We start from the raw sequence: 27,866 nt of genomic DNA, 5'->3' as shown, positions 1-27,866 counted from the left end.
TCTGTGTTGCACATTCATCCCTAGTTACCTTTCTGTGCACTGTGCCTCATTACGTGGCAAGACCGTGTTTACATTCCAGTATGTTTACATTTCCACTGCAATCCAGCTTCTGCGCTGGGCGGTGAAAGAAAGCTGATACCTCGGGAACAGGGTGAAGATAATGTTTAACTTGCATGGTCAGGCAGTGCTGACAGAGTGAAGGGTAGCAGCTTCATGACCAGAAAGCTTCAAACTAACACTCGTTGTTTTTTAAATCAGTAATAATGGGGGTGGATTGCAAGCAAAGACATATTTGAGGAGAGATGTTTATCTGTTCCAGTAAGCACCAGTGTCTGGTTTGAAGACGGATTTCTCTTTCTTGACCACGGTAACCCCTCTGTGAACCGTTAACCTTGAGAAAGGCTCAAAAGGAAAAGAATATATTTCGAGAGAATCTTTAAGATGTTTAATAAAGTCTCAAGGCAGCTGCTGATGGCGGGGGGCGGGGGAGAGCAGGGGGCGTTCATGAACCAGACAAGCACTTCTGCTGTTTCAAGTCTGGAATGCTACGGGCCAGCGAGGCTTACATAGTCCACCAGGATCAAACAGCTCCAGAACTGGGGCTTCAAACATCCTGCAGGATATCAGTGGTCAAACTGTCTCTGAGGAGGCTGTGTTGTCCCTTATAAAATTTGATTGCAGTATTTTTGTGGTTTTACTATGCTTTTCCCATGGTTATACTACACATTTACCACAGTTTACCCTGGTTTGCCATGTTTAATAACACGCTTCACCATACCTCCCTATACTTTATTATACTTGGCTATGCTTTTACTGCGGGACACTTCACAAAGGGTCTTCTTAAATTCGCTGGCTACAGATTGGTTTAACATCATGTAATCGAAGATAATGATATCGCAAAAGTCTACCGGGAGGAAGCCATAATAGTAGTACTGTATTTCATGTTAGATTTTGTCCATTTTTTTAATTTGTCAGTTTTTTATTAAAGCGCTATGGAACATGTTAGCGTAGCATTATGCAGCAGGTTTCATTCGACTTCATGAAGCCACATTAGTTAATTCTGCAGGGCGGTGCACAGCGGTGCACAGCTGTGCAGTGGTTTTACAGGGCGCTGGTGGAGTGGAGCGCAGTGAGGGTGTGGTTAACGGGATTGTTAGCAGCCCGGTCGGGGGGATCCTGTTCGAGAAGCAAAGCAGAAGCAATGGTTCCACGTGGCGGCTCGTTAGAGGCAGGTCACATGCTGGGCCACGGCTCAGGAACGGGCTAATTATAGCTAATCAAGCATGCTAGACCAACCCCCCACCTCACTCCCTTAAAGAGACCTACCCCTGCAATGAGCCACAAATCTGATATGCCTAAATGAGCCTAGGAAAATACATTAAAAACATAAAGCACCTTCAGAGGCTCCACCTTATAAACGTTTCTCATAGCAAAGCATACAAATCATAATGAAAGCACAGCAAAGCACGGAGAGGTACGGTAAAGCACATTCAAAAACACGGCAAACCAGGGTGAGCTGTGGAAAATGGATAACAAAAATAACCATGGGAAAAGGGTAAAACTCCCATGCCAAAATACCGTCCAAAACTTTGATAAGGGGTTAACAGAACAGGATTCCGTTTAATTTATTTGAAAATGTATTGGAGTCAATGGGGAAGTCCTTCTTTCTTTAAATAAGTACTTAGTATAGTAGTTTCTGTGTTTGTTTGTGTTGTGACAAGCCAAGAACTAGAGCTAGTGTTGCCTTATATATATATATATATATATATATATATATATATATATATATATATATATATATATATATATATAGATTTCCATAAACCCAAAACTATAGCCTATATATAAGATTATCTTCTTTCTAGAAGAAGCTGGAAGATTGGAATAGTTTCCATAAACCCAAAACTATAGCCTGGTACTTATTATCCCTGAACTACAACCCCCCCCACGCACACACGCACACACACACACACACACACACACACACACACCGAGACAAACAAACAATAAAGAAATGAAATGGTATCTAGTGCAGTTCAGCAGTTCCAAGTTGTAGGTCTGAGCAATCCACAAACTCCCACAGCGGTGGGCGTTGTTAGTTTGAAGCTGAACACTTCAGACGGTTTTTTTGTTGTTGTTATTTTGGTCTTTTTCTTTCTTTAAAGGCTCAGGAAGTTCTCATGTGACGGGGCAGCGGCTCTGTTTATTCTGCTGGAAAATTGCTTCCATATACAGGAAAAGAGCCTTTTTAGCAAATCCTTGATTGTACAGAGGGGTAGTTTTCTAATAGCAACCAGGTGCCAGAGCTAGTAGGCTTTAAACTCTGAAGCTGAGGGAACGCAAAGCCACTTTTTCAGGAACTGTGGCTTGAAATGTTGTTCCAGGAGACCCAGTTTGATGCAACTTTGGTGTAATTTCAAGTCCCCCCTGGTGTGCCGTGCAGTGGCCTGAAACCAAGCTTCAGGCCACAGAGTGGCTTTGTGTTTACCAAGGGCTGAAACCTTGCCGTATGCTGATAAACTACAAGTTGTTTTTTTGAAGTCTGGGGTTTCAAGCCCAGCCCCCTTTGCACTGGTTCCTCCACCAGTATGGAGAGATCCCGGTCTGCCAGCCCGTAATCCTAACTGGGGACCAGTTGATTTCGATCTGGTGCTGATGGAAACTGCTGGTTTTTCAAACTGCTTTGACGTTGTCAGAAGGAAAATGTCCCAAAAGTCAGCCTAGATTGCTTGTAAGTCTTACTTTGCCAATAAACACTGCATTGGGCTGCTAACAATGAATATAATTTCATACTGCATATACACCACTAGCAACTTATCAGCAAGTAAGTTAGTGTCGCTCCACTTTTTGATTTTATTTTAATGGACCCCCACATTTGAAACAGGCCCTCTTTGTGTCTGAATTCCTCTTTCTCTTTGCCTTTGAGAAATGATCTTAAGAGACTGCCACACACTTCCTGTAGGTGAATCACAGGAAGGAGCAGAGGTCAGTTCCCTTCTTCAAGTAAAAGGGAATTCCCAGCAGCACACTCTGAGTTGCCATGGCAATCCCAGAAGTTCTTGGAAAGTGCCGGATGGTTCCATTTGAGAACTCCAGAGTGTTCTGGGGGTTTCTTTATTTTAAGACCGCACTGCTGGTTGGTGTCAAGTGACCTTAAATTGTATTCGCTTTTAGATCGTTATATAACCAGTCAAAAAAATAAATACACATGGGTTTGAAAAAGCCTTTGACCACTGCTTAAATACACCTTGGTGCTCCAGTGGTTGAAGAAACAGTTTTGATATCAGGAGGTCCCCTGGTTCAAATCCCAGCTCAGCCACTGACTCACTGTGTGTAACCCTGAGCAAGTCACTCAACCTCCTTGTGTACAGTCCTTCAGATAAGACATAAAATCGAGGTCCTATTGTAAGTGACCCTGCAGCAGCCCCTAGTCTCTTTTAAATTAGACACCCCCCACCCCAGTAGGGAAGAATGGTGTGCTATCAACGGACAAGCCTTGATGGGCTGAATGGCCTTTTCTCATTCCTAAACTTTTCTTATGTTCTTATTGGTGCTGGTGGAGGCTAATTTACAAGCGAAGAAGCAGCTGCTTGGGTTTGTGATGATTGCTTTATTCCTTGGACTCTGCGGAGAGCAGCGATCCACACAAACCCAAGCAGCTGCTTCTTCACCCGTTTCACTTGGAATGGGAAATTGGCCAAGTCAACACCATTGGCCTTCACCTGTGCAGAGCCTGATCCAAATAATCGGTTTGTGCATCACTGACTGCCGGACCCTAGAGATAACCTGCTACGAAACAAGAGTTTCATTTCCATCTCCGGAATGCATATAGGCGGCTGTCAGAACACAAGGACGACCAAAACTGAAGCCAAGTTCAAGAAGCCATCAACGGAACTCAAATCGTTATCCCATTATCCATGCAAGCCAGGAAGTAGTACGTTCGTCACAATGTTACAACGGGGCTTCTGTTATCCAGCACTGAGGCTCAGAATCCATGTTTGAATGCAGGACACAGGAAGCGAGCGGTGTGCGTGGGCGAGGGTGCCATCAGGCCAGTCAACAAGCAGGACGATTGGGAAGACAGATGGACGGGTCTCGCTCTGCGTCCCACGGTCAGGCTGTCTGCGAGGCAGCGCAGCTGACCGCCCTAAAGCAAGATGCAGAGTTGAGGCCGGAGCACACCTGCTAACCCTTCCCTGCTCTCCAGCTGTCCTCGATCACTGCACTAGATGAGTCACGTTTTCATTGGCAATTTTCCTGGTGCTTCATTTTCAATAATTCAGTAATTTAGATGTAACTTGGTACTTACTTTTTAACTCTTTACGCTACACATGTCTACACTAGAACTAACGAAACAGTTTCGCCGTCTTCCGCTGACGAGCACGCTTTTATAAAACGAAAGCATAAAAGTTATAATGAACTCATTTTGCTTCATAAAGTCGAATGAAACCTGCTGACTAATGTTACATTAACAAATTGAATTACACACCGCTTTGTAGTGTTCCTTATTTATAAAAAAACTGACATTTCAAAATCTAACATGAAATGCTACTGTACTGCTATTGTGGTTTCCGGTATCAGTTTGTAGTTTCTTTCTTGTTTTGAGTGGAGTTCTCTGCCTGTGCACAGCTCAACAGTGCTGATAGAGTTAATGCATTCACACTGCAGGAAGCAAACATCTGCTTTCTTTCCAATGCGAAAACATACAAAATGTGCACAATTTCATCATTCCCTTCCATCTGATTTAAAACACTGAGCATCAGGAACAGACTCACAGTGAGCAGAGCACCATGGATAAGGACAGAACGCTGCAATAGCATGCTTGAAACATAGCAGAGCTTCACGACACACTGGTATTTTACTCTGCTGTTACATTCAGTCCCTACATCCAAGGAAAAGCAAAGGTAAGCATTGTAAAAGCACACAGAGGTGCGATAGTGTTCGGTGTTACTTCTTTTAATACCTGTCTATGTTTAATGTTTTTGTCTATGTAAAGCACCTTGGGGCGATTTATCGTGAAAGGTGCTATATAAATAAAAGATTGATTGGTTAATTAAGCATATTAAAAAAACAAGGCAAACCATGATAAACTATGGTAAATGCATAGAATAACCATGGGGAAACCTTGGGAAATTACTGTGTTTACAGATCACAGCCCAGACAGTGATCCTGATGCACTGGTTGGTGCACTTGCGAGACCATTGTAGGGTCGAAACTGTGGTGCCATTCCACAAAAGGCAGCCACATACCTCGTGGTACAGACTCGGCACGCGGCCACTTAAGATCGTTTTGCAGGCGTTCCCAAAAACACAAACGAGAATACCGTCAAGAGGAGGGCAGCACAGAGACAGAAATCCCTACTGCTTTTTTTTGTTGTTGTTCTCATAATTCTCAATTACTTGGTGGGAGTGATTTGCTCTGCTTGTGAACCGGGCTCCTGGGACCCTGCTGGTGTAAAGGAAATGAGCTTGGGGCCTCGTTTCTGAGCCTGCCCTTCCCATCGCTCTTATCAGCATCGCTCATCGGGAGCCGAGGCGCACCCAATAAAAATATAAACCGGGGGTCAGCGGCAGCACAGCTCTGACACGTCTCCGCTCCCCCTCCCTCTCTGTGGGTGGTTGGGGCGGGCCGCCTGGGGTCAAAGTTCACCCCTAATGTCTTTTTAAAACAATGGCAGCTTTTTATTTTTGCTGGTGTGTGTGGTTCCAAGTCAACCAGTCAGCGTCCCAACTTCCCAAAGAATAACTTGAAAAACATAGATATCCAGCTTCATTGCTGGCCATATCCATTGCCAGGCCTTTCTTATAAATTAGAGGATTCGTCTAAGAGAGATTGTTCTGTTCCAAAAAAAAGGATTTCCGTTTCTAAAATGCTCATGTAGAACACACATCTTGAAGTAACTAGCTCTATTCATGCTCTGACTGTATTAATATTTGCACATTAAATCTGCCAAATAACTTGCATGCTTAGGGTTGTACTACACCACGGAACACAGTTTGTACCAAGTAATGTTTTTTTGACAAGTTTAAATGAAATTAAATGTTTTTTTTTTTTTTTAATGCTGTAGATTAAAAATGAATGACGAAATGTTAGTATAACGAAAACGTTGATGGCCGTCACATATATAAACAGTACAGGTAGAATAGTACAGAGTACGAAGTGGACGGACAGACACACTGACCGTCTCCGCGGCACCCACTGGAGAGGATAATTATGGAGGGGTGGGCGGGGGGGCTAGCGCATTATCGATTTTAAAATCCCGTTAATTAAAACATCTGGGTTGTGTTTTTACCAGGCAAGAAGCCAAAAATGGTGCGGTCTGCCTTGACAGGTACTAACGACTCCCTTGATCACTGCGTTCACTTTTACAAATGGGCTGGATAATGTGTTTAACTGTTGTTCAAATAAATGTGAGGCCAGTCAATGTCCAGTCCATTGCATCCTTTGTGGAATTGCATGTCTTTTTCATACATGTTTTAGCATTCCATACTCTCATTTATTTGACTTATTTATTGATTTTCTTTTACAGCACACAGTAATACAGTATTAAATTCAAAGCAGGACCTGACTACAACCCAGCCTGATACCTTTGTACATTTTTTACCTTAGACTGGAGTGCGCACTGCTAGCTGTAACGCATATCTGCAACACACCGTACGCTGCATTAAATATAGACGTCGTCCTGTCTAATGCGATACGCACATGTGCGCTCTGTCATCATACGGTTGTGATTGATCTGTTTTCCACAGCCAGGGGATGTGTGGTGCAATTGTAGTTGTGCATTACTTCCCCCCCTCAGCCTTCACTCATTTCCTATTGCGGTTTGATCAGTGTTGCCAAGTCTCACGAGAAAAAAAAAAAGCGGCACTGCCTTTCCAAACAAGCCCAAACCAAGCGCCAGCCATGTTAGAGTATGGGTGTCAATCCCGTTTATTATAAGCGGACTTGGCAGCTGTGGGTTTGATGCGAGTGCTGTGAAAGCAGCCAGCGAAGACTGCAGCAGGAGAACGACGTCGCAAACATCCGAGCGCCGACTGGAGAGGTGTGTTGTTCGGAGGAGGTTTGAATTGGTCACACCTTTGTGCAATGTGATGTGTTCGGCACGCAGTTAGCAATAGGATATAGCAGTGTCTTCCTATCTGTGCTGAAGTAATAGGGCAGAGGCTGGGCTCAAACCTATGGCCATGCGCACCTCAGCCGAGCGCTGATGTGCAGGTTTCACAAGCTTACACATTTACACCATTACACGCATGACATCTGTCTCAACCACAGGGGGAAGCACTGTACGTTTAAAAGCAGAGTTATTTTACTTGTGAAGGTTATATTTTTTGAAACACTGTAGCCACTGCAGCGTGTTAGCTCTCTTTCCCATCCCACTCCTAGTGGCACTCAGACCACCCCTGGGCACTTCTGTTCTGCCGCTCTCATCATCTCGGTCGATCGATGATCGATCAGCTTTCCAGCTTGCTTGCACCCCGGTGGCATATCATTAAAGAAACGCATGCAGCGACTGAGGGCTGTACTCAAATCTCTTTATTTAAGAGCGTCGGGGGCAGCTTGTGATTCCTGAGGGTTAAGTGAGGCCAGCTTGGACCGAACTGGGTGCACGATGGTTTCACTGTAGTGCATGCAGACATAGTCTCTCATAAATGACACGACGCCTGATAACTCAACGCGATACGAAACTGTCAGTCGACTAATCGCGAACTGCAGTGTCAAAGCAGCATCAACAACATAATGCTGGTGTTTAAAGTGTCTGCTGGCAGTGCCAGTATTTCAATTGTATGCAGCTGTTTGAATTGAATGGAAAGTAATTGTGAAGGGTGAGGTTTCAGATGGAGAAAAGTACAGTTGTGATTATCGCAATGCATTTACATATAATAAATTACATTCTAGAACATCATTTAAAATTCCGATCGGTTTTAAAAGAGAGTGTTACAGAGCTGTATCCATAAATAGATTTCAATCTTGACTGCTTGACCTGAAATCTCCAGTGACGACTCCATTCGCATTTGCAAAAAGAAAACAGGAAAATGTGAACACTTGAATTACATGAGTTTGTACCCATGCTGAAGTAACACAAAATCCTCACTAGAGGGTTTATTGATTGATTAGACTTTAGCTCTACAGCTGTGGCCAACATATGTATGCTCTTTCATTGAGCATTATGTAATCAAAGAAACTACAAAATGATTTCGCAAAAGTCTACCGGAAGCCATAAGTGGTACAGTATTTCATGATAGATTTTGAAATGTCACATTTTTCAATTATCAGTTAAGTATATGGGAAACTACAAAGCGGTGTGTAATTCATTATGTTAACGTAACATTATTCAGCAGCGACCCCTGCAGTCTGGCCCGGGTGCCTGCGGGCTTGCCTGTAAGCTGCGTTGTCCTCCGACGCTGTAGCTCCGAGGTGGCTGCAGGGCGAGTCTGCAGTGTGTAAAGACGCGGTCGGCTGACGGCACGCGCTTCGGAGGACAGCGTGTGTTCGTCTTCGCCGCTCCCGAGTCAATGCGGTGAGCTGAGCCTAAAAATAATTGGATATGCCAAGTTGGGAGAAAATAATAAAATAATTGGAACATGAAGAGTCCCTGGTTGCACAATGCATTGCTATAGAACACGTATGGCTGGTTTCACAGACCCTGATCTATAGCAATAGTCTTGGAGTTCCTTTAGGTAGCATTAGGTAGTCTGGGATTGGTGCCAGTCAGGGTTTGTGAAAGCAGTGGTCAATGGCAGAATAGAACTAGGAAAATATAATTTACAAATGTGTCTGGAGTTGTGTTTCGGAGTAAGCTTCTCCTTCTCCCCCACAGAGAAATGCTCGGGGAAGCTCACACATGTGAATGTCCTAGCCCTGTTTTATAGAGGAATATTCTCTCTCTCTCTCTCTCTCTCTCTCTCTCTCTCTCTCTCTCTCTCTTTCTCTCTCTCTCTCTCTCTCTCAGCACCTTTCACCAAAATGAAAAATCACAAAATACTTAATTACAATGGTACTATACATAGTTACAATATACTTCATGTATATTGTTTTGCAAGATATAACCCTAACCCTAACTCTGATACAATTGTATGCTTACATGTATCGTGCAAAAATACATACACATTAAGTACATTGTAACTGTGCATAATAACATTGTAACGATGTGTAAGTACACATGCATTTACTAAGTAACTACTTTGTAAATACACAGTAATTAGGGACACCTGATGGAAAGTGTTACCAATTGTATTTCCTGGGAAATATCTCTTCACACTAGATCTGCCATGCCTTAAAACAACAGCCTTGAGCACTGTGTAATAGCAGCTCTCCAGCCACACAGGTAGGTAGACAGTGATGTGGTTAAAGGGCTTACTATGACTCATAGACACACACACAGCAAATTAATACATCTCTTCTAGTTTTCTTGGGCACTAGTTAGAAAAGACTGCGGAGTGAAATTTGGGTCAGTCTCCTTGGTGAGTGTGTTCCAGGTTGGCGTGAAGTCTTGGCACGCTTCACTGGTGCCCTTCGGAGGTCCACGGTGGGGTTCTTTTTTTTTACGCGCATTTCAGCGTTTATTGTTGCCAACGTTTCGAAATCCATTTTCCTACCACTCATAAAAAAAAAAATAATAATAGAAACACCTGCCATAACACTGTCAGTGGGGCCCAGAGCCGCCTTGGGCAACACAGAAGCATCCGTCCAACCTCTGTAGATGTCATTTATAACCTGCTACTGCTGTAGGTAGTTGCTTTTTCTCAAAGAGTAACATAGAACGTGTGGCAATTTTAGGGGCTGGAGAAAGGGAGAAGGAAGATTCTGGATGCTGAGAATGCTAAGACCGTGCATGTCAAATTGATTATAATTTACTGTATATAGAGGGTAGTGCATGATTGTGGTGTACAGTTTTTATCCACAGCAGGAGGATGTCCCAGTGAATCACACGCAGCTAGATCGGTAGCTGGCATTTCTTGACTAGGAAATCAGGGTCCACCTCAAATCAACAATAGAAATTAGAAGTGATATCAGACGTTTAAAACACGTATCGGTGTGGCAGTACTGTTTGAACTATCGAAGCACAGCTCCATCCTGGATTTCAGAAGCACACCAGACAATATGTCTTTGCAAGCAAAGACATATTCAAAACTCGTCCCGGAGAGCATGTTATTCCACTCATGTTAACAAAAATATATCCCACGCCAGTTCAGCCCTTACAAAAGTTTACCACAATACATCTGCACAGTAACTGAGCAGTTTTCCAATGCTTTTCCCATGCTGTGCATTTACCATGTTTGTGTCCCCCAATTATTTTACTGTGGTAAGCTTTTCCAAAGGAGAGAATAGGGGAACCCTGTAAGCTGTGGCTCTGGAATCCAATGCAGGGATGAATATTGCTGTGACACAAATACAAGACACGTCTTTCAAAGTTCCGAAACGTGTTAAAAATGAAAGTTCCACTACGCAGTGATTCGGGGAGCAGTGACTGTGGTACTAAAGCCAACGAGAGCCAGGGAATGGATTTTAAAAGTTTCTTTAAGGAGATTTAAAGCAAACCTTTTATTAGTCTGGCAAATAAGGGAAAAAATGACCAACAGCTTGACAGCTTGAACGATTTAAGACTGAAGCTTTAAAAAAACAGGAAATGGGAGTTTAATTTGAATTATATATTCAAATTATATATATATATATATATATATATATATATATATATATATATATATATATATATATATATATATATATATATATATATATATATATATAGACGTTTATTTCTTGCATACATTGACGTTTATTTCTTGCATACAAGTTTTGGGAGTGATTTTGTGCAATAAAAAATAAGCAATCTGTACCTTGTATATTCATTGAACAGTTTGGCCAATGCAGTTCATTCCACTTGTGTCTGGGGCTTTATTTTGTCTTCAAATGCATTGACGATCCTACAGCGAAGAGTAGTTTCTATTTATGTTAAACAGGTTTCAACACATGAGTGTGATTAAACCAGCAAAGCCATTTCAAGAAGCTGTCCTTCACTTCTTATAAACTACAGCAACATGTATTGGTGTGTGAGACTGTGCTGTATCTGTGCAGCCTTTCATTGCGTAAGGAAAAAAACTGAAGTATTGAATATGAAATAAACTGGCCCACCTACACGCCACAGCTATGGCCAACAGTTTAGCATCACCGAGAATTTTAGGAGTGAAAAAATAAACAAACATAATTTAGATCTTTTATTTAACATCATGTCAATCATAGAAACTACAAAATTATATCGCATCAATCTCTCTTTCCTACTTTCACCTGAAGAAGAGACCTTGTGATTAATTATTGTTTAGTTAGTCCAATAAAAGGTATCACCTCTCCTTCTTTGTCTAAAATCTAACATAAAATACTGTAACTACTATTATGGCTTTCAGTAGACTTTTACAATATCATTGAGTAGTTTCTTTGCTTACATGATAATAAAAGCTCTAAATCATGTTCAGATAGTAGTAGTTGTTGTTTTAATTATGTCTCAATTCTTAAATTCTAGGTGATGCAGTGAAAGGCGTTAACTTTTGGCTGGCAGTATTAAGATCCAGCACTGTTTAGATCGTTCCTCGTTCCTGTTCATCGTTCCAAGACTGAGTATAAAGAGATTTAAGCCATTTCAGAACTAAAATGAGCAGGACCCCGAGAAGCCCTGTTCTCGTTGCTGTTTCCCTAGCAGGATTCAGCACTGGTGTTGTTGTGAGATAATGAATAAGTCTTTCTTTCTCTAGAGTGCGCAGTGCTGAACAAAACCAGGGCTTGCAGAAGCACAGAGATCTTCGCATTGAACCTCTGACAGCAGGCTGATAAACAGAATCACATGACGCTGCAACTGAACGCTTTCTGCTGTGGAAATCTCAGTGTGAGGGAGGGGGAGGGAGAGAGGGAGGGGGAGAGAAAGAGAGCTGGCAAGCAAGAGAGAGAGAGCGTGATAGCAAGGTAGGGAGAGGGGGAGAGAAAGAGTGAGCAAGCTAGAGAGGTAGGGGGAGAGAGAGGGGGAGAGAAAGTGTTAGCAAGCTAGAGATAGGGGGAGAGAGAGAGAGAGAGAGAGGAAGAGAAAGTGTGTTAGCAAGCTAGAGAGAGATTTGCGATAATTTTTTTGCCTCATTTTCAGCTCATGGGCGCAAAGATTTTCATAAATAATGTAACCACGGCAACTCGCTTCAGAAATCGGCTTCATCTCGTTTTTCACCAGCGACAGACCATAACAGACCCAGAGGAGTTCAGACACTGTCGATTGTGTTTCCAGCTGAGCAATGTAAATACGTTCATTAATTTAAGAGAACAATGCAGACCGGCAGAGGGTAGCTAAGCACTGTAGACAGCTGACAAATGAAGGTAAGGTCTTTGTGGTCTGGGGTTGTCATATTGTACAACACTCTACTGGGTTTGTGTTATGTTGTGTGTGTGTGTGCGCTAGCATGTCAATGATCCCAGACAGGAATGCAAACAGAGAAAGGAAGATAGCTGGTGTCTTTCTCCACAGACTGCAGGTAGAGCGATGTAGCATTGTAGCATTCCCCAGCTTTCATCCAGAGCCTGGCCCCTCTTTGTTGTACTGTGTGGCTGCCAGTGTCAGTGGTTGTTCTACATGGCAGTGCAGTTCAGTGCTTCACCTTGCAGTCCCTTGCGAACTGCGTTCAGTACACCAAGCTCGTTTCACTTGTGTCAGATTTGAACCCTGGTCCCCAGAGATGAAGGGCTAGACACTGTGCAAATACGTTATACTATAGTTGTTTAGCTTCCTGTGCTATAGTTAGATGTCAAGGTGTGTGCGTTCCCCCTCCCCCATAGAAAAAGACAAAGACATTTCTGTCCCCTTGAGGCTACGTTGCTGCTAATGACCTCCCCCATTTGAACTGCTGCTGCAAGGTGAGGAGGGAGCATCGTCACACAGACTGTCATTTAGAATTGGCAAACGAAAGCCGAGGGAACGTTGCCTGGCACAGTACAAGAGTGAGCCATCCCGCAAACGATCTGCCTTGGCCATTCAGCATTGGGGCTGCATTGGCAATGCAGTGACTCTTTTAAGACTCCGTGATCGCACCTAGACGGGCACCTAGTATGCATTTAAGTGGCGGACCACTAATCCATTTCACATGCCCTACTTGCACCCAGACCTCCAAAGGTGAAAGGCTAGTGGGTTGACCCACTGCACCACCTAGCCCCCTTCTCTTTCTCGTAGCAACTGAGCGGTCAAGCTTCAAACCACACTTTCGGACAAACTGTCAAAGCAGCGTGTAGGATCATTTAATCCGATCCACAGACCACCATCAAGCGAGAGACATCTGGCCTCCTATCCCAGGAACAGAGATCTGATAGCCCCGCACGCCACAAACTGCACCAGGGATAATCACATCTGTGCTGTCGGAGTGACTGTCATTAAAGCAGCATCTATAAATACCGTGATTAGATCTGCCTTAATCCGTTACCAGTTTCCAAGGAGGATCCAACAGCTGCATTTAAAAATACTGCTTCTGCATTGACTCGAGCACTAAAGCAGTACGTGTTTATTTTTTTTAGAAATGCTGAAAAGAAACTCGGTAACAGGCTGAAATGTCAAAGTTTTTTATATTTTATAAAATCTTGTTATATGATTGACCAGAATATATTTTCGGATTGTGCCTGGCTGAGTGCAATAGTAGAGGAGAGCTACAGGATGTTCTTGCAGTTCCCATGCGTGCAAAATGTTTCCACATTTCAAAAGCAACGAATGCCAATGCAAGGAAGATCTGATGATCGGGGTAATCTTAACCCTTCTGATTATCAGCCCACAGTCCAGGAAATGCCTCGTTAGAACTGCCAAGACACTGTTAACCCCTTACTGCCCTGTGGGGTATCTTTGCAGCTGCATTTACCCACCCCTAACCCCTTAGATTGAAGAGTGTGGCTCAGAGGTTAGAGCACCGGGCTGCAGTGTGAAAGTGGGTGTATTGGACCAAAAAAGAAAATAAAACGCCCACCAAACTGCAAAGCATGACCAGTCAGAGCCACACTGACTTGTCAGACAGGTCAGAAGCACAATGCCAGAGAAGGCTCATCTAAACAAGCAAATCAAATGATTATCTTCAATAAAAGGGCATTAACGCCAATGTTCAATTGATGCATTACAATTATCCTAAACTTCAGAGCTCATGTATTCAATTCCTAATGAAATACAATTCCATAGCAGTGGCCCTGGAAGGGCAGTGCGCTGCAAGGGCATGACCAGGGACTCTCAAACAGTTTCTCATTGTTTAGACTGGCTTTCTTCCTACCCGGGCTGTTTCAGCTGGGATTAATGTTTTTCTTATGAGCCGTTTGCAGGCTTGCAAGCTACATCTGGTCAGTATAGATGTGGCTGCACACTCACTCACACACACGCAGCTCCACAAGTAAGGGCATCGCATTGAGAGAGAGGAGAAACAAAACTATTTTTTGCACTTTTTAGTTTTTTTTTATCTTAATGAATAATGAAAGCAGATATTTTTTTAAGTTCACAATACAAAATAAGACTGTGGTTTTTGTCCTCAGCATGTTGGTGTACAGCTGAAATGTCCTTATTTCTAAAGCAGAGTGATTGACGCACGCTCACACACATTAACGCAGACACACATAGTACAACAAAATTACATTGCCAGAAGCACTGGAGTTATGAAGCCAGGGAGCCTCTCAAGCCAACTTAAGCTCTTTCGATGCAGTCATTACCTCATCGGCGTGCTTTAAACTCTAGATAATCACAAACAGTTTTTTTTTTTTTTAATATTCTTTTTATACATATTTGTTTCCCCTTGTGGCAGAAGGCACATTATAGATGCTGTGGTTTAAAGATCATGTCGTTTACTGCAGTCTGTTGTACTAATAGTACGTAACAAAGGTGTCAAATCTCAAACAGTTTGAACTCGCCTAACACAAGCTGTTCAATACTGATCCCCTTACTGTGGGATGGTACTACCCCAGTTAATCCCATTTTGAGGTTGTGCTCAATCTAATTGCATATAAATTGCCAGACTAGACTAATGCTTGGATGCGGCGAATCAGATAAGTGGCGAAGATAAAAACGTTTAGCGATGGAATGTCGGTATGCAGTAACACACTGATTACTCTGGAGCTGCAGTGTGGAAGGCAGTGGGTTTGAGTAGCTCAGCGGTTATCGTTGGGCTGCAGTGTGGAAGGCAGTGGGTTTGAGTAGCTCAGCGGTTATCGTTGGGCTGCAGTGTGGAAGGCAGTGGGTTTGAGTAGCTCAGTTAGAGTGGTTAGTGGGTTTGAGTAGCTCAGCGGTTATCGGGGCTGCAGTGTGGAAGGCAGTGGGTTTGAGTAGCTCAGTGGTTAGAGTGCTGGGCTGCAGTGTGGAAGGCAGTGGGTTTGAGTAGCTCAGCGGTTATCGTGGGGCTGCAGTGTGGAAGGCAGTGGGTTTGAGTAGCTCAGCGGTTATCGTTGGGCTGCAGTGTGGAAGGCAGTGGGTTTGAGTAGCTCAGCGGTTATCGTTGGGCTGCAGTGTGGAAGGCAGTGGGTTTGAGTAGCTCAGCGGTTATCGTTGGGCTGCAGTGTGGAAGGCAGTGGTTTGAGTAGCTGGGTTATCGTTGGGCTGCAGTGTGGAAGGCAGTGGGTTTGAGTAGCTCAGCGGTTATCGTTGGGCTGCAGTGTGGAAGGCAGTGGGTTTGAGTAGCTCAGCGGTTATCGTTGGGCTGCAGTGTGGAAGGCAGTGGGTTTGAGTAGCTCAGTGGTTATCTTGGGCTGCAGTGTGGAAGGCAGTGGGTTTGAGCTCAGTGGTTAGAGTCTTGGGCTGCAGTGTGGAAGGCAGTGGGTTTGAGTAGCTCAGCGGTTATCGTTGGGCTGCAGTGTGGAAGGCAGTGGGTTTGAGTAGCTCAGCGGTTATCGTTGGGCTGCAGTGTGGAAGGCAGTGGGTTTGAGTAGCTCAGTAGTTAAGGTGCTTTTGACATTTAGGGCATGTTGTTACAATACTGTAGTATTGTTTTTTCTTTATACAATAGGTTAAGAGGTCAACACACAGCACTGTCTCCCCAAACTGTTTTTTTAAATAACATCGTAAGCAGAAAGGAATCTTATTGCCTAATTCATGGTGCATGTCTGACAGAGAGAGTGTGTTTAATAACTTGTGTTATCTGAGCTATTTCAAATGCTGCGATTACATTTCTGTGCCTCTGCTGCCAAGGGTACTCTTGTGAGGTACATAACAGTACATACAGTCACTATTAGGAAAGACTAAGCCAGTCTCACCAGGAGCAAATGATGTGGCAAGGTGGATCTGAGCCAGGGAATTGACTGCCCTATATTAAGACCTGGAGCAGTTAGCTGTTGCTGTTTAGCTGTAAAATGAACAGAGCATATTTGAAAGGGCTGATGTTGGTCCTCGACTTGTAACTCTGTGTAGCAGACAATGCAAGGCAGACAAAAGAACTGCAGTGGTGTTTTATAGACTTGCACTACAGCTCAGATAACATTATTCGGCAGGTTTCATTCGACATTTTGCTTCATAAAGTCGAATGTAACCTGCTGAATAATGTTACGTTAACGTATTGAATTGCACACTGCTTTGCAGTTTTCCCAAATACTTCCATAAAATTGAAAAATGTGACACTTCAAAATCTAACTGTTATGGTTCCTGGTAGACTTTTTGCAATATCATTTTGTAGTTTCTTTGATTACATGATGTTAAATAAAAGATCAAAATTATGTTCATATAATAGTTTTTTCAATCCTAAAATTCTAGGTGATGCAAAGCTTTTGGCCAGAGCTATAGTATTGCCTACAGCGTGCTCAACAAGTTCTGTGGATGAGGCAATAAAACTACAGAAGCGGAACTGAGAAAGCCCTTGATCTATCTCTGCAGAGCTACACTGGCAAAACTAAAGCTGTTGCTTCCCAATCAACCAGGCTCCTGGTTTATTAAAGCCAGCACGAGTACCCCAAGCTCCTGGGACCCAGGACATGTGCACAGAAACAACACTGGTGATTCTGCTCCAGTGCAGCTTCAGGATTGATTGTAACAAGCTTGCTGTGTGTGTGGAACTGCATGCTGAAGTTTTTCAACATCGTCACGTTGATCAGACTCTGCTGGAGTATAGGAGTAAAGACACTGGTCCTTGTTGTATGCTGTATTGATAAAGCATGGCATATTTAATCTAGTAAGCATAAAATACAATGATATAACAGCACTATCTGAAACTCTACTCTTAAAGAATAAATTGAGGACAGGCTATTTTGTAATTTTATGGAGCGTTTTTAACTGGCATCTACCTGTTGTTTAAATTCTCTCTTTAACTATACAGTATTGTTATCGTAACTTGCTCTAATTTTGTCAGCCACAAAAGTTACGTTTTAAATGTGAAGTATCAAGTTACATAAGTACAGCTTGTGTTGTGATTTTTGCAAAGAAAAATGAATGTGTTACTTCATACCGTGCTAATGTGTCTCTTATTTTTTTGCAGTTGGCGGCTTTTAGGTCGACAAGTTTGCGATTCCTCGAGGCTGAATGAGTGACAGAGAAACTGACAATGGCTCAAGTACTTCACATGGACCCTAATTTTCCAGGTATGAAAAACACTGCCTTACACAACTCCTATTGTGAAATAGAAAATTAGTCTTTATATGTGCCTTTATAGCACTTAATTACTTTACTTAACACCAGGAAAGCATGATAAAGCATAGGTAAGCACTGTAAAGAACAGAGGCATGGTAAACTATTTTTAAAAGAATGGGATACTGTAGGACAGAAAATAAGTCATTTGTATCACATGTTTCAAGTGTGTGTCTATACATTCTTACAATACTATGGTTAATGCGAAATATAACCATGTGAGAAAGCATGGGGGGGGCTGCTAAATTACCGTGTAAATGTATTGTGGTAAACTCTACCAAGGATGCCCTTTAAAACGTCTGCATTTCACATTGCCAGGGAAATCCAACCCGACCTCCCCCAGTGCCTTGCAAGGCAAGGAACAGGAGCTCCCCTACTCGGTGGAGACCCCCTACGGCTACCGGCTGGACCTGGACTTCCTGAAGTACGTCAATGACATCGAGAAAGGCAACACCATCAAGAAGGTGCCCATCCACCGCCGTCCGCGCTACAGCTCCCTCCCGCGGGGCTCTGGCTACACCGGCTCCTGGTGGACCTCCACAGAGTCCCTGTGCTCCAACATCAGCATGGACAGCCGCCACTCCTCCTTCTCATACTGTGCGCCAGGGTATCACGGCTCCTATAGGGCTGATATCAGACCCCCGTTCCTGGCTGGAGGCTTCAACGCCCGGGTGGAGAAGACCCTGCTGGATGCCCGCAAGAAGCTCGAGCAGAACCAGACAGACTCAGCAGGGAGGCAGCAGCCGTTCTCCAACTTGGGGAGCATGCAGAGCAGCGTGTCGGGGTCCGCCAGCTCCCTGGTGGGCTCCTCTCTGAACCAGCCCTACTCCAAGTCCCAGAACGGAACCCAGGGGGGGCAGTTCACCCCCATGAGCTCGGGGCTCTCCACTCCGGTCTCCCCCACTCCGGCTCACCTTCAGCATGTCAGGGAGCAGATGGCGGTGGCCCTGAGGAAGATCCGGGAGCTGGAGGAGCAAGTGAAGGTGATCCCCGTGCAGCAGGTGAAGATCTCTGTCCTCCAGGAGGAGAAAAGGCAGCTGAGCGTGCAGCTCAAGAGCCAGAAGTTCTTGGGGCACAGCATGAGTTTCGGGAAGCCCAGACCCCGGGGGGAGCTTTACATTGACATCCCGGAAGAGGACAGCACTGGAGGAGGGGGCAAGGTCTTGTCGCCAACACTTGCCAACGCTTCACGCCAGGATTCCGGGTGCGAAATCGAGGATACAGTTATAGTGGGCGGCGCCAGGCAGCTGGGGCAGATGGGAGGCAGGAAGGAAGTGAGGTCGGTGGGCGTGGGAACGGAAGCAGTAGAAGAGGGAAGAGGATGTGTGAAGGATGGTGGAAGTTCGAAGGCAGTTGACGTGAGGCATGTAGGTGTGGTGGTGAAGGAACAGGACCTGGGGCTGTCATCAGAGGCAACCCAAGCTGAGGTGGAACAGCAGCGGCAGAACACTGAAGGCCTGAAGACCAAGATGACGGTTCTGGAGACCCAGCTAAAGAAGGCCCTGCAAGAGCTCAAGACTGCCCATCAAAGGCTGGAGCAGCAGGGCAAGGAGACGACAGAGAGGAGCCAGGATGCCAAGCTGTCCATGGCCGACGCGGTTATAATGACCAGTGTTGGGTGGCAGGATCTTCAGGAGACCAGCAACAAGATAGGGTGCCCGGGGGAAGCTCCAGGACTTCAGACAGTGGTCTCCTTCAACCAGCAGCCCCAGAAGAAGGAACAGAGGACGGTGGGCATCCAGGTTTATACCCTGGAGCAGCCAGCGGTGGTGGGACTGAGGAAGTGCCAAGAGGTGGCCCTCGCGGCGGATCAAGCAGCGTTTGCGCACAGGCCGATGAGAGCCGAAGCCCCAGCTGCCTGCAGTGTCCCGAACGTCGTTATGAGCACGCCTCCCGGAGTCCTGGAAAGCGGGGCGCACAGCAGAGCCCAGGAGGAAGCAAGGTCGCCCGCGGGAGTGCCATACATTGTTTACAGGAGCAACGAGACCATAGAGACCACCTTTCCCGTTCACGGACAGGCAGGCGCCGAGACTGGGGGCCACCAGGTGGAAAAGAACAGCCTGAGGATCGGAGAGGGAGAGGGGGAGGCGAGGAGCATGGATGGGGCTGCAGGAGTACCAGGTACAAGTCAGGGGTTGTTGTATGATGACCTTGAATATTCACCAGACAGCCCTGGTTTAGGTTATATTGCACTGGAAGACAGAATAACTACAGGTACAGCAACAAACAATACACAGCTAAACTAGAGGTTGGGAAATATATGAATCCTCTTAAAATAGCAGGATTTAGATGAGGCTGCTGAACACAAAGCGGGCAATACTAATACATTACTGAGGACGCTGTTAACTTTGCAGTAGTCAAACAAAAAAGGGCAACATTGACTCTGCTTTATTGCATCAAAAATGCAGTAATATTTCATTATAGGTTTTAGGGGAAAATGCATTCTCGTTAGAAGGAGGAATACAGTAGACTTAACAATGGTCCGGACAACAGAATAATGAAAGGGGGAGCATAGCACTGAAACTGTTCTGTACTGCATTGTGCAAAGGAATATTGGTGGCACGCTGCAGTTGGTGTAGTTTTTTTCTCTCATGGCTCATGGTGCTGTTTCCCTCAGACACGTCCCCTGAGCTGCCAATCGCCATCTGCTCCAGAGAGGTGCGCGAGGTCCTTCCGAAGTGTGAGGTGTCCTCCTCGGTGCCCGTCTCAAGCCCGGCAGTCGTCATGGAGACAGTTAGCGCCGTCCAGCTTGTATCCAATCAGCAAGCGCCTCTGTGTCAAAGGTTAAAGGAGGTCGAAGCGGAGAACGAAGCGCTCATGAATGCAGCGGCAGGGAGCGAGGAGCTGCAGGAGCCAGGTGCGAGAGACAGGCTGTGGAATAACCCCACAAATCTGCATGTAGTTTGCTATGAAACTGCATACACAATTCTTTTATTTTTGTGCAATACCAAACTATCAGAGTCACTCTACATATTTATATCCATTATTAAACGAAACTAGTCACAGTGCTCCCCACTTAACCGCAACCATAGAACCAGTTACAAGTTTCCACAAGCAATCATTTCAGTGTTATAGCGGAACACAAGTAGCACAGTCATTTAAGTGTGTCTCACGACTACAGCATTGCAGAGGGGCAGCACTGTTATCACAGGGCAGTGTTTCTGGGAAGTTATTTTGTTCCAGTGCTTGAATATCGGTACACAGAGACATAGATGTCAAGTTTCATCAGCTGGAGTGTTGGTCCAGACTATCCCGTGGAATTCCGTGGAATGCTGGTCACTTACGTGATCTGCAGAAAAATGCAAGGGGGGGGGGGGGGCGGTTTTCTTGCACACAGCGTGAACTTTCTCAAATCTCCACATGCACTTTAGATCATATTTCTGGCTATATTAAAAAGTGCCGCTGCTCAAGTCTTTGGAATATAGAAGTGAGCCGTTTCAAGCACTGCTTGGTTCTGCTCCTCAAAGTCAAACGTTTCACGAATATAAAAACGTCAATTAAGTGCAACAAAGTGACTGTTCTTTTCTGATACAGGCTTTGCTCCTTCCCTTTCAGACTCTCCCTCGTCCAGTCTGAAATCAATCATGAAGAGGCCAGACCAGCTCGGCCCCTCCGACTCCCCCACCACCAAGAAGAACCTGCAGTTTGCGGGAGTCAATGGAGGGTGAGACTCTTATTCTCTCGTACTTTTAGGGGCATTGCCTGTAGCTGAGGGTGCTGTTAAAAGCTCTAAAACAAACACAGCTGTGGCTTGTCCTGCCGTAGGTAAAAGATCGATCAAATAACAGTAACTCTAAGCAACGACGAAAACATACTTGTTTGAGAATTGGTAAAAAAAGATGTCTCATTCAACTGCTTCAACACCATCACCCATAACCCATCCAGTAGAAGAGTGTGCTAACAAGGGATGAGCCTTGACGGGTTGATGGGTTCATTCCCAGACTTTTCTTATGTTCTAACTGCTGAACATTCAATAGTTTAAAAATACCTGAAAGTTTCCTTGGGTTTCTTGAGATAAGATTCTAAAAAAAAAAAAAAAAAAAAAAATCTGTAGAAATAAACATGCTGCTTGATGATTTAACAGTGTACTGGTAAGTGTTTGAGTCACACTGCGCATATTTTTGCATGCATCTAGAGAACCACTTATGCAACTGCCATTAAAACTTGGTGTTAAGATTATGTAGTGTAGGCTCTTCAGAATATTGTGTGTATCTGGAGAATGTTGCTGACACGCCTGTCGTGTTTGTTTGTTTGTTTGTTTGTTTTTTCTCTCTCTGGGCAGCTACGAGTCCTCGTCCTCAGAGGAGTCCAGCTCAGAGTCCAGCTCGGAGGAGAACGAGAGCGAGGAGAGCGAGTACCATGAGGCCAGTGAGCGACTCACTGAGGCTGGGACACAGGCGCAGGGGAGCAAGGACCAAACCACCCCCGCACAGGACCCCCCTGCCCCTGCCCCTGCCCCTGCCCCTGCCCAGGCAGAGTCACCTCAGACCCTACGTGAGAGTCAGACCACCCCCACGCCAGACAACCCCTCCCCACAGGAGAAGGAGGAGGCGAAGGAGAGGGAGGGGACACAGGACAGCAGGTACCGTGACTGCGTCTGTCCTATTGATTTATTTAATGGGAAAGTTGGAACAGGGGCCATTTACTCTAATAATAAAAAGTGTCCCGCAGTAAAAACATAGCAACATGCAACAGCAAATGCATCAGTTTTCCATTAAGTATATGGAAAACTACAAAGCTGTAAGTAATTCAATATGTTAACGTAGCATCATTCAGCAGGTTTCATTCGACTTTATGAAGTAAAATCAGTTTGTTCTATAGGAGTGCAAAACCTTTGCCAGAGCTGTAAATTAAACTCGACAAAGAAATACCTATCCCCGTTTCCACAGCCGGCAGCTCTCGAGTAATCAGGGCTGTACCTCGTGGAACAAGCTCAATAAAGAGTCGAATCTCATGTGCACCTGGGTGTGTTTTGCAGTGTTGAGCTGAGGGAGAGCCTGGTCTCAGCCTGTACGGTCCTGCAGAAAGCTCTGGGGGAGCCCAATGCGTTCAGCCACCAAGAACCGGTACAGAGTTTACCTTGTATTTCTATTTGTCTTTTTTTTTTAATTATTAAATGTTTAAAGTGTAGAATTTTGTTAACCGTTGTTTAAAATATGCAGGTGAAATGTAGGCATCAAGCTTTATTATTTTACTTTATTATTATTATTATTATTATTATTATTATTATTATTATTATTATTATTATTATTATTATTATTTTATTATTTTTAATTCAGTGTTTTCCATAAACAATACGGTGCTGTGCACATACAGTCTTAAAGTAATGTGTAACAATGTATGGCTTCCATTTCCCTACTGTTTCATGGCGTTTGCAATCAGGCTTAGTGGTTCTGTCGCTAAATGCTGCAGATAAAGTTACCCTAAGAAACGACTTTAGCAGAGAGAGAACTGAGAAGCTGAGTAACAGTGAGTTTTTACACAGAGAGTTGTAAATGCATGGAACAGCCTACCAGGTAAAGTAGTAAAGACAGTGAGCCCTTTCAGCTCTGTCATCCCCCACCTCCCCCTTTCTGCCTTCTAAAAACACAGAGTAGCTGACACTTAGGATTCTCCAGGTGAGCACAAAACGCTGATTTTGAGAAAACTGTCAAACTAAACCTTGGAGAACCTGGCAGCAGTTAGAATGATTGCAAACTGCGTAAATGAACAAGGGGTTTTGTAAAAAAAAATAATAAAAAGTGGTGACGTGCAATTCCCCCGCTCCGCCTGCAGAGGGCAGCCTACACCGCGGTGCTGCAGGAGTGGCTGCGCGTTTCCTGTCACAAGGCAGCCGACCCGGAAGTGGTTCGCCAGCACATGGCGGTGTTCAGGGCCCTGTCACCGCAGCTGCTGGCGTTTATCGTCAACATGGCCGATGGCAACGGCAACACAGCCCTGCACTACACCGTGTCGCACTCCAACTTCGCTGTGGTGAAGCTGCTGCTGGACACAGGTAACCGTCTGCGCCCGGCGCCCTTTTAGAAACCTACAGAGCTTTCGTTCGCCGGTCAGGAAGCGCCATTAACACTGCAGACCACAGCCGAAGAACGTTCCCTTCAAAGGCTTTTATCTAAGGTTTTAAAACCTGTGTTCCTGCCCTTTTTCTTTGTTTGTTTTACTCTAGTGCTTGATTTTTCGACTAGTCGATTATTTGACTAATAGATTGTTCGATCGTTCAGATTGAGCTCTTCACAGAAATCCACAACCCAGTTTTAGAAAAATAAAACACTTTCTAGTTTTGAAAGATCTTTGAAGAGAACAATCCTGGACAGATTTCTTTGAAAAGAAGTACAGGGTATGAGGAGGTTACAAAACCATTCACATAAACGCAAACTCCTACCTACCGTGCCGTGCAATGCTGTGCAATGCCACTTTCATTCATATAGCACCCTACATGTACAAGCATCCCAAAGCACTTCGCAAAAATACACAGCAAGCCAAGAGAGCTCCAAACTGCTAGCAAATCAAAGAGATATGTTCTGAGCTTTGATTTAAAAATACTGACAGACTCAACATTCTGGATAAAAGCTGGAAGTGAGTTCCAAAGTGAAGGAGCTTGCAAACTGAAAGCCTTTGAACCCGTAGGTTTTTAATCCCGTTCTTGGAATTACCAAGAGAGCATTGTTTACTGATCTCAAATTACGAGACGGTTTGCAGGGAACAAGTAACTGATGCAGACAGGCAGGGCCAGAACGTAGCCTTGAAAGAGAGAAGCAGCATTTTAAATGCAGTGCTCAAGCAGCTTCAAGGGAAGCCAGCGTACCTCGATTTAAAAGTCTTTCTCTCGCAGGTCTCTGCAACCCAGACAAGCAGAACAAGGCAGGCTACACTGCTATCATGCTGACTGCCCTGGCTGCCTTCCGCTCCGAGTGTGATCTGGAGACGGTCATGCAGCTCCTGAGGATGGGAGACGTCAACGCCAAGGCCAGCCAGGTGAGAGCCAGACCAAGGAGGCAGGATGGGGCAAGGGAAGGGGCGATCTGCACTAGAAATGCAAAACCCAGGAGGAGAACTAATAAGATACTAAAAGGGCTGATTTCATCATCCTGTACCCCCAGCTGAATCCCGATTTTTTTAAAAAAAATTTTTCCCCACACATTTTTATCCGTACCTGGGAATCCCCATCGATGGTAATAAGACTCCTGTCCCATAGCAGTTTCACCCATTCCAGGTTTCACTGCAAGCTTGATTAGCACTGATTAATTAAATACTCATTTATGCCACTCAAAATGACTGTACTTGGAAGAGTGACCATGTTCTGGTTCAACAACTCTGCCAAGCAGCCTCTCCCCGGTCATACCATCTTCCACCACCAGGGGAAGACAAAGCTTTGCTGTATTTGTCTGCTGCCTGATCCAGCCCCCCCACCTCTTTGCAGGCGGGACAGACAGCCCTGATGCTGGCAGTGAGTCACGGCCGGATCGATATGGTGCGCGCCCTGCTGGCGTGCGGAGCACACGTCAACCTGCAGGACCACGACGGCTCCACGGCGCTCATGTGCGCTTGCGAGCACGGACACGTGGACATCGTGAAGCAGCTGCTGGCAGTGCCGGGCTGTGACGCCACGCTCACGGATAACGTAAGTTGGTTCTCTGCCACGCCACGCCACCCAGATCTCAGAATGATAAGCAGCTGCCCCAGGGTCAAGCCTGGTCAGCACTTCTAGGATTGTGATCTGCTGGGATTGTGATTGGCTCAATGTTTGTATTGCGATCGACTCAATAACTCTAAGAAGTTTGCTCAAGGTCTGGTCAGTACTTCTTCTCCAAGTGTGATTTTTCTCAGGTCTCAGAAAGCGAAGCAGCAGCAGCAGGGTCAGGTCTGGTCAATACTTGTTCTTGGATTGTGATCGGTTTTTCTCTCTCAGAAAAGCGAAGTAGTTTAACAGAGTGATTTCTAGTCAGTATTCTTCTAGGATTGTGATCTGCTCAGATCTCAGAAAAGCTAAGCAGCAGCAGGGTCAGGGGTGGTCAGTCCTTCTTTTGATGAGATCTAAGATGAGGGTCAGGGGTGGTCAGTCCTTCTTTTGATGAGCTCTAAGATAAAGGTCAGGGGTGGTCAGTCCTTCTTTTGATGAGATCTAAGATAAAGGTCAGGGGTGGTCAGTCCTTCTTTTGATGAGATCTAAGATGAGGGTCAGGGGTGGTCAGTCCTTCTTTTGATGAGATCTAAGATAAAGGTCAGGGGTGGTCAGTCCTTCTTTTGATGAGATCTAAGATAAAGGTCAGGGGTGGTCAGTCCTTCTTTTGATGAGATCTAAGATGAGGGTCAGGGGTGGTCAGTCCTTCTTTTGATGAGCTCTAAGATAAAGGTCAGGGGTGGTCAGTCCTTCTTTTGATGAGATCTAAGATAAAGGTCAGGGGTGGTCAGGAAACCCTGGGGTTTATTCACAAAGTATTTATAATCGTGCTAAGCTTGCACCACTTTTTTTTTTATTTGTAAAACAAAAAAATAAACTGATAAGAGATACCAAATTTGCAATAAAAATACTACTCTTATTTGAAGCCTTTTAACAAATACACTTCGTTTTCATGCTTTTCCCCTGCATTTGAATTCCAGTCTAGCAACCATTTTAGACCGGCGTTCCTGACTCTCTCTCTCTGTCTCTCTCTGATCTCTCAGGATGGCAGCTCAGCCCTGTCCATCGCTCTGGAAGCCAGTCAGAATGACATCGCCGTCCTCCTCTATGCCCATCTCAACTTTGCCAAGCCCCCCTCCCCGGTATGTACCATCTTCCACCACCAGGGGGAGACAAAGCTCAATTCTAAACCACCCAGACGAAAGTAGAGGGAAAACAACGAATTGTTATGATCTGCAATAGACACACCCAATGTTTAACTTTTCAATTAAGATTGTGTATATTTTACTGTTATTCACCCCCCTACTTTGTTTTTCAGGTGGCCCAGAAGTCACTACTTGGGACAAGTCCACCCACTGAGGCAAAGTAACCTCGGAGGGTTTGAGATTACCCTGCCCCTTCAAAAAGGGGGGAGAACTGCTTTGATTTCTTATGTGCTATAATAATATAATGATCTCCTGTCTTCCACAATGAACTGCTCTGAAATGGAGCCCTCCTCAACCGCGTGGCTTCCAAGACTTTCGCTAAGGAGCCGCGGCTCTGGATCTGAATAAAGACCTCCTTTATCGGTCCGTCCAGCTCGATTTTAACAACGCCTTACAGATTCCCGGAGCCTCTGCACTATTCTACACCAGGGGCGGTCCGAGTCGTTCTTTCCACTCCTGGTCTTTGTTCCAACCCTGTTCTAAATTGTCTAATTGAACCAATTAAACCTCTCCATTCGGGAGCAGTTCATTATGTCATTGTAGTTGTTAAACCTGGAGGGGAAAGGCTGTCCAGGACAGTGATTGGACACCCCTGTTCTGTACCTATCCCTCTCAATCAGGAGGTATCTGTTTCTGACCCTACACAGCACAAAGCACTGCACCATATCAACTGCTGAAACAGGTCGTTTGTCTAAAAGCTAGTGGCGTGAAGGAAGGTAGAATGCGTTGCAGAGTGGTAGCACTGTGGGTTCTATAGAAAAGTTGCTTGTCATCTTAGAAAAATGTATATAGATATTTTTTATGTAATGTGCAGAAATAAAACACACACACACGACCCAGTTTAATTCCAGCACAGAAATTAATATTTCTTTTTACATTTCACTGCAGCTGTGTCTGTATCTAAATCATTACACAGCTACACAAACGTCAGTCTGGAAGGCGCTGCCCCCTTTTTCCAGGAACCCTGGAATTGCACCTTAATGAAACCTCTTTAAAGAAAATTTAGGGTTTGGGTTACATTTAGGACTTCAATCGGAAACCCCTTCTTTATTTAATGAGGTTCTTTTGTTTTACAAGGTCCTACCTTCATTATGCATCTTTTGCGCCTCGATACTTTTAAAATGTTATATAGTATGTGAAAATATATACATAATTACAATACTATACCTTTATTTAAAATCAAAACTACACAAAAATGCAAGCCAAATAAAACAGAAAAGCAATATAAGCTGTTTTTTTTTAAGGTTTAAAACACTACTTTTAAATTTTATTTGAAAGCTTTCTTATACATGTAGTTTAAGATTAGTACTTATGTATAATCTGAATACTTTATATCTATTATATATAAACCCTGGACCCTGATTATTGTACGGTATTTTTGTATTTTATTGAACATTCACTATTTCTTTGTGTTTTTCCTGTTTTTACTTGTCTCTCCAGAATT

The 27,866-nt window shown here is 44.5% G+C and overlaps 1 protein-coding gene across 4 annotated transcripts in view; it reads left to right on the top strand.

Annotated features, from left to right (window-relative positions):
• kank2 (KN motif and ankyrin repeat domains 2) overlaps positions 1-27,609 on the top strand; it is a 54,504-nt gene extending 26,895 nt beyond the window's left edge. For 2 of the 4 annotated variants that reach the window (XM_041235710.1, XM_041235712.1), the window contains 11 exons: positions 17,448-17,550; positions 17,915-19,717; positions 20,214-20,453; positions 21,152-21,260; positions 21,879-22,178; positions 22,575-22,662; positions 23,372-23,591; positions 24,429-24,571; positions 25,017-25,217; positions 26,261-26,359; positions 26,536-27,609. In XM_041235710.1, the coding sequence (XP_041091644.1) occupies positions 17,514-17,550; positions 17,915-19,717; positions 20,214-20,453; positions 21,152-21,260; positions 21,879-22,178; positions 22,575-22,662; positions 23,372-23,591; positions 24,429-24,571; positions 25,017-25,217; positions 26,261-26,359; positions 26,536-26,586 (3,291 nt within the window). In that variant the 5' untranslated portion in view covers positions 17,448-17,513 and the 3' untranslated portion in view covers positions 26,587-27,609. Of the gene's footprint in view, positions 1-4,801; positions 4,905-12,051; positions 12,355-17,447; positions 17,551-17,914; positions 19,718-20,213; positions 20,454-21,151; positions 21,261-21,878; positions 22,179-22,574; positions 22,663-23,371; positions 23,592-24,428; positions 24,572-25,016; positions 25,218-26,260; positions 26,360-26,535 lie in introns of those variants that run through there. The other 2 variants (XM_041235713.1, XM_041235711.1) reach the window with 2 other exon arrangements.
• The last annotated feature ends 257 nt before the right edge of the window (positions 27,610-27,866 follow it).

Source organism: Polyodon spathula, chromosome 38 (assembly GCF_017654505.1).
Source record: "Polyodon spathula isolate WHYD16114869_AA chromosome 38, ASM1765450v1, whole genome shotgun sequence".
NCBI lineage: Eukaryota > Metazoa > Chordata > Actinopteri > Acipenseriformes > Polyodontidae > Polyodon > Polyodon spathula.
Note: the sequence above shows the minus strand (reverse complement) of the source record. Positions and strands in the feature narration are given on the sequence as shown.